We start from the raw sequence: 19418 nt of genomic DNA, 5'->3' as shown, positions 1-19418 counted from the left end.
AAACGATAGTGGCACTGAGGTTGACACATTTATCCATCCATACCAGAGTGACGCACCAAACATATGAACATTTTGTTAAAAGTATAATTTTTAGTCTTGAGGAATGGAGGAGGAAAGCGTTGGGCTTGTCAACTCAGTAATTCCTTTACTCTCAGCTCCACAGAAACTCTTTTGTTCTACACCTAATTACTGTTATCTCATATTCCAATACGTTCAAGACCAGATCGTTTAGCTTATAATATATGGATGGATTCCCCTCCTTCCCCTACCCAATTACAGTTTTACAGTCTAGGAAACTTTAATCATAAAATTACATTAAACCTGAAGTGCCCTGCAGTTCTGTATCTCTCTCCACGTACAATAATTTACATTAATCATGTTAAATTGATTGCTTCTAATGATCAAGGCAAAAACATTCTTTTCCTTTTCACCTATTTTAATAGCTATATGTATGGTACTGCCTTGATCAGAAAATTATCCTCCTGATGGCAGCTTTTATTTTTATTTTTAAAAAGATGGCCACCAACTTTAATCACACACAAGACAGAATTTCCTTCCAGCCAAGGAATTATAGCTGGGACTGCCTGTAGAATATAGTAGTTATATCATGGATGAGTAACCAGAATATAGTAGTTATATCATGGATGAGTAACCACTCATCACAAGGATGAGTGAATGGTGTGGAGCCACTGCCAAGCCATTAATAGCAACTCTCAGCAGCACAAGAATGGTTTCAAAAACCCAGGTGAAGCCTCGTTTTGTCAGTGTTATGCAGTGCCAAAGGGGGGCTCCTCAAGGGAGAATGGCTATCTGAACGAATTCAGACATGAGTTACTTACTGGGAGGGACTCAGTCTTAAGACTCACACTGATTTCCTTGCCAAATATCCTCTACTCTGTTTATCACAATCATGGGCTGATTACAGGGTTGAAGTTTCTAAGATGTAAGAAAGAAAACCCCTAGGACAAGAGTCTCAACTGTGACTGCAGCCAGTGCAGCGCAGTGCTGATTTAAACCACAGTCCATTCTCAGTTCTGAAACACACGAAAAGGATTTATTTTGCAGGCAGATAAAAAAAAGCAGAATGTCAAGCTTAGATTACAAAATTGGTTGCTTCTTCCTTTGTGCATTTTAGCTTTTGATAGAATGTGAACCTTTGGCACCTACAAGTAAGAGCAGCAGCACAGCAGAGAAAAGTGGTCTGTCTTTAATCCTTCAAAACTGAACTTGTCACAGCAGAAACAAAATAGGTGAGAAAGGTTGTCTGTGTAGGAACATTACAGCAAGACTGAGACACATTAAAGTCATAATTAAGGAAAGGATAAGAAACAATGCAATTTAAATGCCAGGTTATTAGTCCAGGACTAAGAGGATTCAAATAATGCCCACACCCCCCATTGCTTTATTGTCCTACCCAGGGTGAATAATCTCCCTCTCTACATCACTACATTCCCACCTGCAAAGCAGCAAAAATGCAATGAGCTCTCCATCAGCCTGCTTTGTTTCCACTGATGAAATGCTCTAAGTAAGATCTAGGCATTAGATCTCAAATTTAACAGTGACTTAGAGTGAACTGAGAATGCCTGAGCATCTATGGCCCCTTGCTACCTAGGCAGTGAGAGGATAGTAACTACGTCCTCATACATGAAAACGTGTCCTCATCTGCCTCAGGGCTGCAGCCATTTGTATAACTTTAAGTCCCATCTACAAGAAGCTAAGATCAAAACTGCCACGCTGGATGATCAAACTAAATTCGTACTATCATTCGTAAAATCAGATCCTACTCTATTCACACAAAAATAAGTATCAAACAGATCTACAAATTCTACTGTAAACCAAAATTAATCAGCTTCATCATACTGAAAGTAAAAAGCCCCCTATTTTTCTTTAAATCTATTTCTTCAGTTTATTATTAAAGATATCAAAATGAAATCACTTACAATTACAACTAATCATATAAGAAAAATTAAAAATCAAGACAAGGTGAAAAGCTTGGCTTGACTGCAGCCGGTGGAGCAAAAAAAAAAAAAAAACAAATTTGCAGTGGTGAAGCATTAATTTCCATTCCTGATGAAGCAAGTAAGAATCTTAAACCAAAGGATCATCTTTGCTGATGTCTGTTAAATCTTTTGGGGTTATCTACCTATTTAAGCTTTGCAGATGGACATCTGTGAATTTTCAGACAATATGAAATAACAGAATATTCAAAATATGTCCAAACCTGATTTACTGGCTCTTCCTCCTATTAAATGTAATTCCTATTTATTTTTCAAGAAGGATTTCAGCTCACGGGCTCATATGCTCAATGATACTAAAGAATCAAAAGCAGCTGTTGTTTTCTACAACAAGCACTGTAAGTACTTTGGAAGTTATAAAGGACTTATTTTTAGTTGAGTGATATGCTAATACCCCAGCAGTGTGAAATCAGCACTTCAATGCGGTAATGCAAGAAACCCAGCTACCTACAGCTACAGCAATTGTTAGGTATCCTGTCCCTATAGATTTCACTGCTGGTGAGTATGTACCTCATCAGGTTCTTTTGGCCAGCAACACCACTAAAAGCTGCTTCTGTTGTCACAGCAAAATAAAACACAGTAAAAGCAATTACCCAATCCTCCAGGATAAAAGTCTGTAATCTAAGCACAAAATTGCCTGGCCATAAGATGACATAGTGGAGAGCACTACCTAATCAGAGAAGTAGTCATGTAATAACCAGTGTCCTTACGATATCCTCAATGAGAAAATCCAGTGGGATCCTTGATTAACGGGCTCTGGACAGACATGGCTGTTGAACTGTTCCTATGACGCTCAAAGAAAGCCTGATTTTTTTCCCAGTGCTAAAAAAACAGTACAAAATCTGCTCAAATTGATGTCGATGTTAACAACTGTTGACTCCAACGGACAGGGCTGGCAACACGACCGCATATGTGTACAAATGGCAGCTATGGTCAATCCACACACTCAACAGAAGGCCATGGGCTCAAAAGTAATAACTTGCAGGTTCTGCTGAGTAATAAAATATATTACAGGGAAAGTAATTTGCAGATTACATGGTAAATGTTTTACTACTGAAATAAAGCTCTTTTTAGACACCAGAAAAAAATATTCTGGCTTTATAGATTTTGTTACTGAATATTCACACTACTGACAAGGTAGTCAGTACACGATGACAAGCTGAAGTTTTCAGATAGTTTCCTCCTAAGTTTGCCAGCACAGGGCTGGAATCCATAGAAAAGACCCACTCCCTGACAACACTTCATTTGGCAGCTGTAACCAACCCAATTCTCTCCAGTTACTTTGCCAAAAGGAACGCAAGGCTAAACAAGGTAATATTGTCAGGCATGGTGCTGGAAAGAGATTACAGAAAAATTTGTTTATTGCTGAACTATCACTTTCTTATGCCACGTTCAACAGGTCATCAACTGAAATTTCAGACTATTTTGACAAATATTCAGTGTGATATCTTCCCTTGACTGACATGTATGCAAACTTCATTTTGTAGCTAAGAAAACAACAAGCAAGATGCTGTCAGACATTATCCCTTCACGCTGTGTCGAATGAGCCATCAGGCACCATACCTTAAAGCGCTGGCAGAGGCTCATGTTCTGGATGCAGAAGAGGATTAGTAAGGAAACTCTGCCTTTAATCAGGAAACAGACAGCACCACCAGGTACTCTACACAAGGTGGAAGATGTTCCTTGACTCCATTTTTTGACAATTTCATAGCAAAATTCACAGAATCACAGAATGTTAGGGATTGGAAGGGACCTTGAAAGATCATCTAGTCCAATCCCCCTGCCGGAGCAGGATTACCTAGACCATATCACACAGGAACGCGTCCAGGCGGGTTTTGAATGTCTCCAGAGAAGGAGACTCCACAACCTCTCTGGGCAGCCTGTTCCAGTGTTCGGTCACCCTCACTGTAAAGAAGTTTTTCCTCATATTTATGTGGAACCTCCTGTGTTCCAGCTTGCACCCATTGCCCCTTGTCCTGTCAAGGGATGTCACTGAGAAGAGCCTGGCTCCATCCTCATGACACTTGCCCTTTACATATTTATAAACATTAATGAGGTCACCTCTCAGTCTCCTCTTCTCCAAGCTAAAGAGACCCAGCTCCCTCAGCCTCTCCTCATAAGGGAGATGTTCCACTCCCTTAATCATCTTCGTAGCTCTGCGCTGGAAAATTCTCTGGCGTTGCTTCTGCGTGACAGGTGTGCCTGCATCTGTCGCTCTTTGAGTTGTTTTTGAGCAGGAAGCTACTCTGTCTCAATAAATTACAAAATAAGTGGGATGAAAGCAGAAATTTAAGCAAGCAGCGCAGAGCTGTCAGTCATGAATTTGAGGTTACTGACAAGCACACAGCGGGAAACAGGCTGGTAACATGACATGTCAGATATCATAACTCTCTGTACAATTAACAAAATACCAGGCTACCTACATCACCTTGGAGCTGGATATTATATTACATCCTTCCAGTAACAGCAAAGTTACATTTTGTTTTTATCTCCATTCATTTATGCAAGATTATATTAGGGTATGTTAACCCAGCATGTCACTAACAGCTTGTGATGCCTCTCCATACTGCGATCAGCCTTTTTTCTTGCATACAGGAAGCAGGATTGAAAGGCAGGTAATCTGTATTCACACTTCATTGCACCCCTGGGTCTTGTAGGAATAGTTAATACACTTTCATGTGCCATGCTAAAATGGAGGAAGGACAGTTAGCTAACGGTATTTTGTGGCACAGCTGCTACAAGATCAATGCAAAACTAAAGACCCATCCTGAAAAACTCTGAATGTCCTCAATTCTTTTTTAATTGAAGGAGAAACCGAGGACATCCAGCACTTTGCACATTTAGATGCACAGTATGACTTGTGTTTTCCAAGCTACCACGAAGTGTCAAACTCCAATCTGATCCTTCTGCCCTGCCAACAATTGATAAAGATGCTTTCCCAATATTCCGAAGAGGCCATCAAATAATGCTTTGATCATCTACATTCTCCATTTGGTTGGCTTGACAGATGAAAGCAGGGGTTCATTATTACACTTCAAAGCATTTAACAGTTGGATGTTTTCAGTGAGGGACTACAGGACAGAGCCTGGCATTCAACTAAGAGAAAGACATGAAAGACGCCATCTGGAAAGATGGATTCCAATGTATTCTGACCCGCATAGGTAAGCCTGGAAAGCTGGGAGGAGGATCACAAAACCATACTGACCTTTTAAATCCCCACTTCTGTCCCACAAGTAGGAAAAAGCCTGCGCAGTACTAGATGAGGCAATAGTTGTGAACTCTGAACTCACAGAGCCCTCCACTTGCAAACATTCATGCCGTAGTGATGATTTGCAGATTGGACACAGGGTCATTGTACATGCTTTCTTCTAAACATCAGCACCTATAGCCAGATGTTTCCACAACACCTAGGGGGCTTCACATGGATTGTGTATGCAGGAAACGCTACTTAGTGAAAAAGCAGAGAGCGCAACACAGGAGAGCTACCAAGAAACATGACTGCCTCTTTAGCCAAGCTGCAGACTCAAAAATTTCCACTTTAATCAAAAGCATTTCCGTCCAATAGAACTGTCAAGCTTATTACAATGAAGTGTAAAAGACAGTTTAGTGAGAAGGCTATTCAGCAAAATCTGGTAGAAGGCACTGAAGGAGCCTCCCACATCAAACAGAAAGAACCACCATGATGTCTAGTTAGATCTACTGCTTCTCTGTGGCAACTCTTCCAGTTGCTGCAGCAGGGGAAGAGTACTGCCAGCTCTAGGAAAACCATGATTCAGAGGAGCATCTCTTCTCCCTGTCACTTGAAGCCTCAAGGAAGCGATGCAAAGAAAAACCAGTCAGTCAGACTCCAGTACGCTACCTTCAGGAACAGGCAAAACAAAAGTTTTCCCTCTATACTGTGTTACTATTGTGACAATGAAAGTCACTTTTGCATGCTCCATCACTTCTCCCCACTACATCCTGTGTTAACCAGGCAGGATGCAGCTGAGAAACTGCTCCTCATCACTTATGAGCATCTAGCACAACCAACCTCATGCATGGCTGCTCCTCTAGCACCAGCTCAAACACATTAATAATAATAATTTTTTTTAAAGACCACTTGAAACAAACTTCAAGTAAATGTTTTCAAAATAATTCCTCTGTTCTAAGGCTAATTATCCAGTTGTCTTGAGCCATCACTAAACTTTAGGCATCTGAGCTTAAAAAATGAAAACAGTAATAATCAGAATTCTTCAAATATCATTGTTTGTGTACAAAATTTCATAGGAATATGCTTGGGAAACTGGAAAAGTTTATCAAAGTGCATGGCCATGGTGGGAAATTGTTAGCAAGTGTGACAAGTTTGACACAAAGAATTTGGCTGAAAATAATGCACTAGTGAATTAAATTAGCATTTATTTTTTAAAAATTCCTTGGGGAAGGCATTAGAAAAAACAGCTTGCCAGTGAAAACCTTTGGAGTGCATTGCCCAGACCCAGTCCAATAAAGAAACTAGCATTCAGATAGAAACAGGACATAAACTTGGGTAATACAGAGCTGGTATTTGACTTTTGACCTACCTGTATGCTTTTGGTTACTCTACAAAATAAAACCATTTCAACTGTTTTCAGTTTCTTCAAGGAACACAACACCATCAAATGAACACAGCTACCTCACATAATTAATAATTATCTGGAAAATAAAATGCTTGTTTAGAGCTACTTCTAGTGCTTTTCACCACAAATAATCTCTCATCTGAAACGTACAGTGACAAGAGGCAGCATCCGTGGACCATGAAATTGTATTCACATTTTATACAGTCTAAATGTTTTATATTGAAATGTCTTTTACAGAATCTTGGGACAATTTTGGTGAGTACTATCCAAACAAACTCTTTTGCACCCAAATTTCCTAACAGTCACTATAGATCAGTGGATAATATTTCTAATTCTCAGACAGATTTACTTTAAGATATTTAACTAACTAACCATTAAATCTAGCAAGCGGAAAACCCAGTGAGGAACATCTGCAGGAAAGCTTTTGCTGCCAGCCACACAAACCCAACTAACTTAAAGCTACAAGAAATGTTCTTGCAGGTCATTCAGTCTCCCCTTTATGAAGGGATGAACCAACCCAAACGCTTCAAAGAACAAAAGTTAATGCCCTAAATGATGCGTTCCCTACAATGGTCACAGTACTCTGCTCTTGGGCTCTGCAGCCTAAGTCTCAAAGAATTAAGCCACCCTGTCCTTGTTTTACATAAAGCCAAAGGTAAAAACCAAAAAAGCAGAGTCTAAGCAGTTTGGAGGTAAGGAAAAAAAAATAAGTTAGTTATTAGAATCCTTCTGCAGATGCTTCAGTCATTTCCATCACGGATGTTAGCTCATGTCTCAACTGAAGGGCAACAGTTACATGACTCAGTTGTTTCAATAAGCAAAGGTGCTGATCTGCATTGAAGATGCCAATCTGTGAAGGAGCCTGTGCTAGCTGGCAGTCACTGCCGGCTGCTGTTTCTGTTTCTGTGAAGTTTGGGATGGTTCTGGAGACGTGGCAAGGGAAAAGACCTGGTCTCTTCTGGACAGGAAGAATCACTGCAGGAGCTAAGCGAGCTAAGTACTCAAATGTATACTCAAATGCCCTTGATATAAAAATGATAACAAAAAAAGAGGTGTGACAGAGAAACAGAGAAGTTGCTGTAAGAGGAGTTAAATGAAAAGACCTGAGGAAGAAATACAGATAATGAATAGTTTTTCCCGAAGTTTTAGTTTTATTTTGTGTTACTGTTTGTCTGCTTAGAAGATCCAACATGCCTGTGACATGCTAGCATTTATATCGTGCTTTTCATTCAGATGCATCAAATAACATTTCAAGCAGACTAATCTTCTGATATATGAAATTACATTAATAGAAGAAAACTAACTTCAAAGTGATCAATAGTAAGAGATCAAGAAGAATCCAAATTTGAAGACACTGTTTCATGTCTTCAAATGCATAAGAAATGCATTTCTTCAGCTACACAGAAAAATAGATTTTCAAGGTAGTCTTAAATCTAAATGTAATTATGCCCTTATTATGTGTAAGCACAGAAATAAAAAGCCAGGAGGATAAAAGTACAGCTGTCCATGACATTATTTTGGAAGAGTCTTTAGAAGGATCAAATCTGAAATGATACAGAGGCAGTGAGCTCTGGGACTTTTTAACTGTCTGAAGGCATTATCAGTCTGAAGACAAAATTACTCTATAAACTTCAGCAGAGATGAAAGGTCCTAAATCTGCCAGCTTTTATATTTAGCACCCCGCAGGATAGCTCAGAAAGGAAAGCACAGGGCTCCCAGTCTGCGTGGCAGATTGGTTTACAGTGTTTGATAAAACCTGAGGTGAGACAGAAGAACAGTAACCCCTTTCCCACTTTGAGAACATGCTTCACAAGCCAGACTTAGTGTACTGTTTCTGATGTGGAAAAAAAAACAAACTCACAAGCAAAAAAACCCAAACAAACAAACAAAAAACCCAAACCCACAAAACAAAACAGCAGGGATGAAATCACTCTTGGTGAAAAAGAAGTTTTACAATTTCAAGATGCTGATGGTTGTCGGTGGCTCCAGAACTAAGAGGCCATGCTGGGCAACAAGAGTTTCTGATGCAGAGTTTTTAAGCTTCTTACTTATGATTGTTATTTACAGGCAGACCTCTTGCTGACAACTTTCTCTTTCAATAACTTCCCTGTTTTCAAAAGATACATTAATGTCCTCTCCAGAATCTGGCCTGGCACTGGCATTTTGTCAGGTGATGCTGGTTCTTACCCAGTTGCCCGAGGAAGGGTTTGAGAAATTAAGATTGTTCTATAAAAATTCTAAACTGTTTGCTATTTAAGACCTCAAAAAAAATTCATACAATTATGAAAGGTTATAAAAGCTCTTCAGTGAAATACGTAGTCGGCAACTGTTCCTAATTATCAATGGAATTTCTAATGGAATTAGATTAGTGTTCTCACTTGTAAAGACAAGAAGACAGTCCTCAAGTAATTCAAAGAAAATGTTCATCCCAGAAGACTCATTAGAACCACCTCAAAAGACTGCAAGCAATTGAGAGATTGTTTTTTTTTAAGCCTAAGTTCCTAAGGAACTGCGGCTATGTAGGGCAACTAAAATCCTAAGAGGAAATCTTAAGAGGCAGCTTCAGACTCCATAACAACATGAACATTATAAATCCATCGCCACAGAAACAATCCTGAAATAAAAACTTTATTTTATTAGCAAGAGAAGCCCTTAATTAAAAAAAATGGCAAAAGCCAAGCAGTAATATATTTTCTTGTGTAAAAAAAAAAAAGAAAAAAGATTCACTAGCTGTCACAGCAGCATGCAAGTGACCCAAGGAAAAGTCTGCCCCAACACTCCTCTTCCACAATGACACAACAGGACGCATTTCCATGCACTGAATACTGACAGATGAGTTTCACGGAGAAGATGGATAGATAGTGCAGGAAAATAACACAGGGTGATAATGTGACTCAGCTTCTCCTCTTAAAACAACTCAAAAGCGCATGGATGAACAAGAAAATGAGTGTTTGCAAATCTGCAGGATGGCAGAAATTGCTTTAGCCTTTTAAATTGCATCGAATACAACAGGCGAATACAATTAAAATAGGACACAGCATTAGCATTCTCGATATGGCAAGCCTAGGTGAGCAAGAAAGCTAAGGAGCATTTGGAAAAACGTTTCTATGTTAAGCCACATGAACAGTGTAATGAATTTTCTTGTTGTGTATTGCACATACAGTTTGGAAATGTTTTTTTTTGGCAAAGGCAAACACTACAAGGAAATAGAAGGGCTTTTAAGGAACCCAGTGAATTGCAATGTCCTGAGGTAGTCTCTCAAAACAACCATGATGGATGTACGTATGGAAAGTATTTTCCAGGTTTTCAGCTAACAAAAAGCAGGACGCGTGCCCACAGCACTCTGGCTAAGGAATACACAAGTCCTGAAGTGTTAAGCTGATTTGGTTTTGTATTACCAAGGAAATATCCCTCTTCTTTCAGTATTCAGCCTACCTCGCTGCACAGAAAGCAAATCAATAGAGCTCTATTTCTTCACTGTACAAAACAGCAAATCCTACAATTTTTAACATATAATAATTTTAAGTGAGTAGACAGTAAAACTTAAAACACTTGCTCATTGCTTAGAAATCCGTGGAATTGATTCGATTGACAATTAATGGCTTTGGTCATCCACGTCATTACTGACAGCACGACTTCTCTGCTAAATCCAAAGCAGTCTCAGTAACTAACTAGTAAGTGGTTCTTTAAATTCAACAAGAAAACTCGTACCACCAAACTGATGGGATTGTATCAGTGTGCGAAGACTGAACGTTGGAAAACACCTTTCTTAGTTTACATAGCAACATTAATCATCTTTTTATTCTGATTTTTGAGCTCTAAACCAAGTGAGGAAGGTTGCTTACCTTCCAGTGGATCATAACCTAACTGCAGTGCAATGTGGGCACCAGGAATGTTCCAAAAAGTAACACTACAAAAATGACCAATGCAAACTTTACCTAAGCTGGAAACAATTATGAGTTAAATGAAGGCAGAGGGGAAAAAAAAGAAGAGTGAAGGGAAACTACAATTATATCTGAATGCTTTATTAAATGCTGAAAGTCAACAAGCTTGCAAGAAGGTTTGAATTTAAAACCCGAGTGTGGAAATTGGCAGCAGGACTACAGGAATAGTCACTAAAGAGGATGTAGCCAACATGCCAGAGGGCAAATCCACCCTCCAGAGGAACCTGCGTGGGCTGGAGGAAGGGCTGACAGCAACCTCGGGAGGCTCAGCAAGGCCAAATGCAAAGCCCTGTCCCTGGGACACACTCAGCCCCTGCATGGGGACGGCCCTAGACATCAGGCTGGGGACAGCTCTGCCGGAAGGGCCTCAGGGCAAGGAGAGCCTAAGGGCACAGGGCTTGTTGGTAGAGAAGAGAAGGCTTGGGGGGGGGATGTAAAAGCAGCCCCTCAATACTGCTGAGGAGATTACCGAGAGGACAGAGCCTTCACAGGAGTGTGCTGCAAGAGAACATGAGATTGTGCTCACAAGCTGAAAGGGGGAACTTCTGACTGTGTGTATGGAAAAAAAATGACCATGTGGGTAACTCAGCTTTGGAGGATCCAACATCACTTGATGATAACTGTAAGATAAAACCACGATTGGCGAAACTGAAGCCTTACAAAATTGATCGCAATGATGATGAAATCACTTAACAGTACCATTTAATGCAAATATGGGGTCCTGTCTCTGAAAAATTAAAGGTGGCAGACAGCATCCTCTGTCACTGAAAAGGTCTTTTGATGAAAACAACCAATTACAACAGAGGTCTCCAGATCAATTCTGTAGCTGATAAGAAGGTAGGTTTTGGATACATAAGGAGAGGGCTAGCAAGCCTGAATATTGAGATAACCTCTTTATCTAGCATTTGTGAAAATGGATGTTTGATGCCTCTACCCAAATTTATTGGACAACCTTCCAAGAAGTTACTCCCATCTTGCAACATGTGTGGGGAAGAACTGTAAAATTACTTAAGCTGCATAAAGTATTTTATGTACTTTAAAAAATAATTAATTTAAAAGTGACTTGATGATCACTGGCTGAAGGAAGCCACAAGGAAGGGGTTCAGTAGGTGACAGCTCCTTCCTGGAGCTGAAGGAGTCCCCAGAGGGCTGGAAGCTGAAGCTGCACTAACCCAGATCTCAGATAAGACACAGTTTTTTAAAGCAATTAATTGAACAACTTGAGCTCTGAATTTTGTATCATTTTCACATCCTAGAACTAGGCTGCTTTCCCAAAATCTACAACTACGTGCTCAGGTATAAGCCATAGATCTGATGCAAAAATTAAGAGGTTCCTTATGCAGGAAGAGATCATAACTGTCCCTCACAGCCTGATCTGTAACACAGTCACAGCACAACTGTTTTCCAAGAATCAATAATAAGGATCTGATATCTACAGTGTGACTTCCAGCATCTGCAAGGCAGCAGTCATTTTTGCTGACTTAATACCACAAACTCCAGTTTCACATTTTCAATAACCAGAGGCAGGCTTCAGATTAGCCATTAACCTCACAGGCAGCCACATTTAGCCTGGAATATCAGCAAAGGGATCCCAGGATTTGAAATCTGAAATGACATCAGTGAAATGACATCAGTGAACCCGCCTGGACACGTTCCTGTGTGATATGGTCTAGGTAATCCTGCTCCGGCAGGGGGATTGGACTAGATGATCTTTCAAGGTCCCTTCCAATCCTTAACATTCTGTGATTCTGTGAAATACTGAGTCATCTCCTAAAGGAGAACCACAGAAGACAGCTCAACATACATTTGGTTTGGCTGTTACAAGCCATATACTTCCACGCTGTCAAATGACCAAAGACATTCTCTCACAGTATCTGTTAGACACAGATGTTTGTATATAGATACATTTGCACATAGATACATTTGCACATCTGTTTGCACATAGGCTGAGCATGTGGGCATATACATTACACATACACTATTTGTATAATTGTATTACACACAGAAAAATGTCTCAGGGAAAATTCACGAGTATTCCCATATTAATAATATTGTGCATTGCAAGTATTTTCTTAAGAGACAGGGCAGGACCACAGCAGTTTCACTTCACAACAAAGTGCTTATACCTCTGTCCTGGTTTGCCTAAACCAGGCCGATTTTCCTTTCAGTGATTTTTCCTTTTAGCTAAGTCTCCTCTAAGTAACTGCACTTTCTGAAACTAACTGCATGTTTTTGCAGACAGTGTCTGCTTCCAGGACTGATAACGCTCGAAGTTTGTAGTTATCACTGAGGCACCGGTAGGGATGTTGTGCAGAAAGGCTCTTGCTGTACTTATTCTTGAGAGAAACCAAGGTCACTGCTGAATTCCTCACTGCTTACGAGTGAAGAGCCGAAGGGGGGTCGCAGCTGCAGGGGGAAGCGGACAGGGCAGGTGACCCAAAATTGACCAACGAGGGTATGGTATTCCATCCCATACACGTCATTCTCAGTATAAAGCGGGGGGATCACGAGGGTCTCGCTCTCTTTCTGCTATGGCCGGTGTCCAGGGAGGACTCCGTCTGTTTTCCTGCTGCCCCCGATCCCGATCCGTGCGTTCCTGAATCCAGCTCTCGACCGTCGCTAGGCCCAGCCTGGGCCTTCCCGGAGCCTGCCCTGCAGTGCCGGGGGTGACGTGGTTGACTTCAGGGGAGCTCAATCTTGGTTTTGTATATATATTTGTATATATTTGATTATTTCTATTATTATTATTATACTTTTTTTCATTATTATAGTTTATTAAAACTGTTTTAATTTTCCAACCCAGAAGTCTCTCTCCCTTTTCCCTTTCCCTTTCCCTCTGGGGGGAGGGGGGGGGGATAACAGAGGGCATCTGCCGCAGGTTTAATAGCCAGCCCAGCTTTAAACCGTGACAACCTCACATGACATCTATGCCTGAGAGAGACATAAACTAACTCATGCTGCAATTGCATACTTTGGGGCTAATTGTAAAAGCAGCCATTTCTCTCCCTTGCATAATTTTTCTCTCCAGACAAACATTATTGTTTTTGTCTTGATGTAAGACATACTATGGAAAATCTAGCACTACCTGGCGCTGTCACTACCAATGAAATACCTAAACGAAATTCAGATAAGCTCCAAAAAAAAGTTAACATGGCAGAACATGAATTTTACAGACACCTGTGGAGACTACTTAGTGTCTACTAAATAAAAAATGTTTGTTCCAAAAATGTTTTTAATTTAGAAGACTGTCAAAAAACCCACTCAATTCCCTTTCACTTCTTCACAGCTGCTTTTGTCTGGAAAAAAAAAAAAAAGAAACTAAACTTTCATGCTATTAGTGTAGCAGTAAGTATTTTGAGTGCTCACTTCTCAATTTTTGAGGGAGGTGTATTTCTGAAAGCAGGCAACATTCTTCCTTTCTGCGGATTCTCAAGATTTCCAATTTCTGAATGAGGCTGAGAGATGCAGGACAGTGATTTCTTAGCATTGCATCACTCTTTGGGAAGAGGACATTACTGTCTGGCTGGTCCAAGGTCTAATTCACTCACAGCACTGGTAAGGCTCACCTACCACAGCCTCAGCACATCTGACACAAGACTGTACTAGTACTATGGGAGCCTCACTCCTTACAAAAATCCACCCAGACACCAGACAAACCGCTTTTCCTCTGGCAGTTAGAAGAAATCAAGTGCCAAATTTGACACTCAGCAATAGGTGTGTAGCCTCACCATTCCCAAAGAGCTACAAATCTCCCTGGCATTGGAGAATAATTCAGTCTAACAACGCAAACAGAGAAAATTATTCAGCCTGCTACCTTCACCATGCTGGTTTTGTTTCTTGGGCTGTATCCCCTCCGTGACTACTTTCAATGTTTTATGGGTTGGAAGGCTTCCTGGCACTCTTTGCCAAAATGATACAACAAAACCATAAAAAAAAAACCCCTCTTCCAGAGTAGGTTTCTGCTAAATTTTTCCCAACTTAGGCTTACGGTCTCATCCCAGCCCTCCAAACACTGATAAATACCAGAATAGCTACAAGTTTTCATTAAACAAAAAACAGCTGGAAAGATGAACTTGTAATCCTTATACTTCCTCTTGAAAAAATGAGATAAAATTAGGTGCTCTGCCTGACTGCATTTTCAATGGAACTCTTCAAATCAACATTTACCTGTAAACTTTCTTCAATCTCTAAGGTTAACTTCAACAAAAGTATTGGAAGAGTTTAATTAAAACAAGAGATCTTGAACATGCCAAGAGTAACTTTGATATGCTTGAGGTATGCACCTATATAATGTAACGTGACACAACTTCAGAGATTCTTACAAGGGGGAAGTTAGTACTTTGTCCACCTCTACCTCCATGCTCAGCCTCAGTTGAGGGGTACATCTCAAAGATGTTCATCAGGCCACTAATCAATACCATGTTTTGCTTTGCCCAGTCTATAATATACACAGAACAAAGAGGATCAGTAAAATGAAAATAAAGTTTCCACTCCTGTCTTTCAAACACACACAGATTTCTCCTGGCTTAATAAAAGCATGCAATATGTAAGAGTTGTGAAGAAAAAGAGGATCAGTAAAATGAAAATAAAGTTTCCACTCCTGTCTTTCAAACACACACAGATTTCTCCTGGCTTAATAAAAGCATGCAATATGTAAGAGTTGTGAAGAAAAAGTTGCATTCTGAGAGACAGAGAAGGATGAGATCTTTTTGCAGGCCTTTTAAGATAAAGGCTACTGATGTAACTGCGCCAAACCAATTCACTATCGTTTGCTGCACAGAACATGTACAACTTCAGGGAAAATCTCAGAAACAAGAAGGAAAAGATCGTCTATTTTGGGGCTATGACTACATCATGGTCAACAATTCTAGCATATGGTGAATAATACTACTGGGTCGAGTTTACTTTCCCAGATAAAGTACATTTTGTTTGAATAACTGGGTGCTGATACAATGAGTCACTCAACTGCCTGAAGTACCACCTCGAATGCTTTGAAGGACTGACTGGGAATCGCCCAGTACAGTATGTGTATTTGTTTAGGAACAACATGCTTTAAATAAACCGCTGACTCACCTTGTCACGCAAATGATGCTCTGCAGCCTCAATATTCAAGGGATCGTCAAAATTCAAAAGATCCTGGAAAAGAAACAGAGAACGTTATAGGGTTCCCACTCACTGTGTCATACAAGGAATCCAAAGCCCTAATGAAAAAGATAATGGAACAAAGCAAACAAGACCAGCAAGGGTAGTGTCGTTTTCTCACTCCCTTGATAGGTATCCCTGCCAAAGGTAGACGCAAATGAGTTTGATGATTGCAAACCAAATCACAAGTCACAGGACAAGAGCAGCAAGGCATTTGACCCCATCTGGTGGCATGCCACACGCAGCGCCGTGACACTTCTGACAGTGACGCATTTCTATTTGAAAACTGAGGCAGTTTTAAATCAAATTTTGAAGGAACATTCAAAGTTTCAGAAGACACAATTCCTGTTGATTTTTGTTCGAGGATAAAGTAAACCCTAAAAATACCCCTGCAAACCACCTGGTGATAAAGCAGGAAGAGCTTCCTTAATACCATCTCCATACCAAAGCAATTTAATTCCCTCTGTGAAAAAACTACATAACCTGGAGCCTGACAGACAGGAAAGTTTTAGTGCAATGGGAAAAACAGGGCTGAGAGGAAAGGGAGTGCAAAGACTCCAAGAGCTAAGGGCATATGGGGCCAGGGAGCAGAAATAATCAAAATAAATCTCAGGTCTGTCAGTTTAATCTCAATAAATATTAACTTTGGAAGGAGAAAGGGTCTAGGGTTAAACCCAAAGGAAACCAAGATGCGGTAGAAGAGGAATTATCATTAAACAAATAACATTGAATCACAAAACCCCCTATTCTGCCTGCAGCCCAGATCACTTTCCCCTGTTTACGGTTAGCCTGTGACAGCAGTGAAATGACATCATTTCACAAGTGTGAAAGGCTTGTGTCACTCTCCGACTCATTTTCAAGCAGCAAGCCTCCCATTTCATCCAAACCAGGACACCAATCCACCTCACCTTCACTCACTTTCTTTAAGAAAACCCCAAAAGAATCTGCAAGGCCAGTACAATCCAATGCCAGCTTTTCAAAGTCTAATTATTTATGAGAAGCTGGGTGTGAGGGAAATACAAGAAGCAAACTGGGAAGCACAGCTCTTACCGGCCATGACAAATCCCTGTGGTCTCCAATGCGTGACCATCGCTCTTTGCAGCTGTTTGCCCAACAGATTATTTTTATGTGCAGTTCTGCCTCTGAAGGCACTTCTTTGTACCTCCAGTGGATTTCGCATTCTTCTAGTTACTTAGCATGCAGTGGGAGACTAACTGCAAAATGCAATTACTCTCTGTTGCAAAGGCAAATGCTCTCCAATCTTCTAAATCAATTTACCAAAGGAGTTGTTGAAACAAATCAAGCCTTTGGATGCCAGGAAAGCTTAGGAGATTGTAGCCAGTCACTGGCTTGGTCTATCCCAAAGGTTTTAGAAACACACCATGATCCTGGTGATAAGTGCTAGGAGCACAGTCACTGCTCTGCCCTTCCTCCTCCAGGTAGGAATTCCTCTCTCCAAAACCAGGCTGGGGCTAGCAAAGCCCACAGAGATGCTCCTCATCCAAAGCTTTTCACAGCCTCCTCTGTACACCCTGGAGTGGCTGCAGTAGCTTTCTACGCAGCCAACGACAAGCGTGGTGACCAAGTTAGTGCCTTTGTTTTCTCCTGACCTTCCTACCCAGCAGCAATGGCTCTGGAGGGGATCATAATCCTGGACTCCCTAAAAAACGCAGCCTTTGTACAGTGAAGACTTAGCCTCTCTCCTCTTTTAGGGCAAAAGTAGATGTTGCATCCTGCCTGCCTCTTGTAGCTTCCTGCCCTTTCCTCCATTTTCAAGTTGCTCCTGTAATTATGAGGCATAGGTTTCTTGCTCCCGTCAATCTAAGAAAAAGAGGGAAAATGGGATCCCTGAACAAAATAATATTATTTCTGTAACAAGTCAGGGTTTATGCAAATTCTGTAGGTGGGTACTGAGGCCCTCAGACAGGAATATAAGTGTTCAAAACAGGAATGAGACTGCAGGGCAGTCATTAATTCCTAAACATCATTTTTAAAAAACATAACACCAACACAATTCCTTCTCAGAGCAATATGAATTTCTACTTCCTGCAAACCAGCGGAAGGAATTTCACACTGCGTGGAAGATCCCAAGTAACCTGTTACCAAAATATCCCATAATAGATTTGTAACCAAAAGTAAAAACAATGTACGAAAAGGCTGGCATTTCAGACCGTCTGTATGACTCCTGCAGTTATACAAACAAAAGCACAAACTGATTTCATACTTGTACAACACCCACTGAAGCCAAAGGAAATAATGACCTTAAGTTTAAGAGGCAACAGATGGGGTTCACATTAGGTGATGCTGAAACCAAACCAGGCAGGAAAAAGGAAAGTGGATATGCAAAATATTCATTTACTTACAGTAAATAAAGAGTTTAACCCCCAGACAACATCCTGCAAAGGAAAAGCACAGTCAGTTAGGCATGCATTTCAGGTGTTTTAAACATGTTCACATACTTAGCTTTTCTATTACTCCATGAAATTACTGGAAATCAAATCTAGAATAAGGATAATGTTTTATTAATTTAAATCAAAATATTGAAAAAGCTTTCCCATTTCATGGATGCTTGACATTTAGAAGTCACCAAAAAACAAATATTGCGTATTCAAATACAAGTTCAGATCCTTCTGTGTGTATAGGAGCCTTATTCCTGTTGCTTCTCTGCTCAAGGAGAGGAATAATACCTTAGTGTACGCCACCAACTGACTGCACTGCTTAGTTCAAAGTGTGTGGTATGAGTACGGAGAAATACCATTCTTATATGAGTATATGCCTCAAATCATTTTACTGCCTTTAGGTATCTATTTAAACACAGCTGAACACAGAGCGTTTGCAATTCCCGCAAACAGGAAGCTTCAGGGGAATCTGCCTCCAAATGGTGTCACCAAACACAGCTTATTTTGGGGTGGGCATCTCCAAAAGGGTTCCACTAGCACTGACCTAAGAGTCCATGTCCTCAGTTACAACCTTCAGAGAATAAGAAAATGCACAAGATCCAAATATTACAGAAAGAGACTTAAAAGCATCACCTACCACCAACTCTCAGGCTAAGCTTTTCTACCTAGAGGAAAGACTATTTTCTTTAGTAGCAGCAAAACTAAGCTACCCTACTGCAAAATCCCACTGAGCACTGGAGCTCACACCTACCAGACAATTAAGATTAGCATTGCACCTCCTGCCCTTATAGCTTGCTAGCAATTGACTGCCTGCTCATGAAAACTACACTGCCTGATTTCTAGTAGCAGGAAAAACACTGCATGTTAGAAAAACACTGCATGTTAATCATTTCATGGCTAAAATGTACCTTTTCACCATAAAGATAAAGCCTCAAAGTAAAAACTTCCTATCCACAGCAAAGAACTTCAATAAACGAGCATATTTCAGTGTGTTTCCTGTTCCAGGCCCGCTGCTGAGAGTGCTGGACCACAGATATCCATATCCCTTAAGAACACTATCCAATTATGCCCAAATGAAAAAGACACGATGTCAGCATTATCCGGACAACAGCCTCTCACGATCCAATTTTCCTTTGATCTTGCGCAAACAACCTACTCAGTTTATCTGCTTTTAATAACACGAATGTGCTCAGCAAAGCCAATATTGTCAGACACAATTTTCAGTTTCAGCATCTTCTCCTAATGGAGCTTCTGAAATCATCAGGTACAGCAAAGACAGTAACTCTTTCAAATGTACTCATCATCTTCAGTGGCAGCACAGAC

At 40.5% G+C, this 19418-nt stretch overlaps 1 protein-coding gene across 1 annotated transcript in view; it reads right to left on the bottom strand.

The window, feature by feature from the left end:
* The window catches only part of UBE2F (ubiquitin conjugating enzyme E2 F (putative)), an 86366-nt gene that overhangs the window by 14823 nt on the left and 52125 nt on the right, over positions 1–19418 (bottom strand). The window contains exons 8-9 of the mRNA XM_068407597.1: positions 18060–18092; positions 15628–15690 (exon numbers count right to left, since the gene is read on the bottom strand). Coding sequence (XP_068263698.1) covers positions 15628–15690; positions 18060–18092 — 96 coding nt within the window. The remainder of the gene's footprint in view (positions 1–15627; positions 15691–18059; positions 18093–19418) is intronic.

The sequence above is a fragment of the Nyctibius grandis genome, chromosome 9 (genome assembly GCF_013368605.1).
Source record: "Nyctibius grandis isolate bNycGra1 chromosome 9, bNycGra1.pri, whole genome shotgun sequence".
Taxonomy (NCBI): Eukaryota; Metazoa; Chordata; class Aves; order Nyctibiiformes; family Nyctibiidae; genus Nyctibius; species Nyctibius grandis.
The sequence above is the reverse complement of the archived record's forward strand: the minus strand, read 5'-3'. Positions and strand labels throughout refer to the sequence as shown.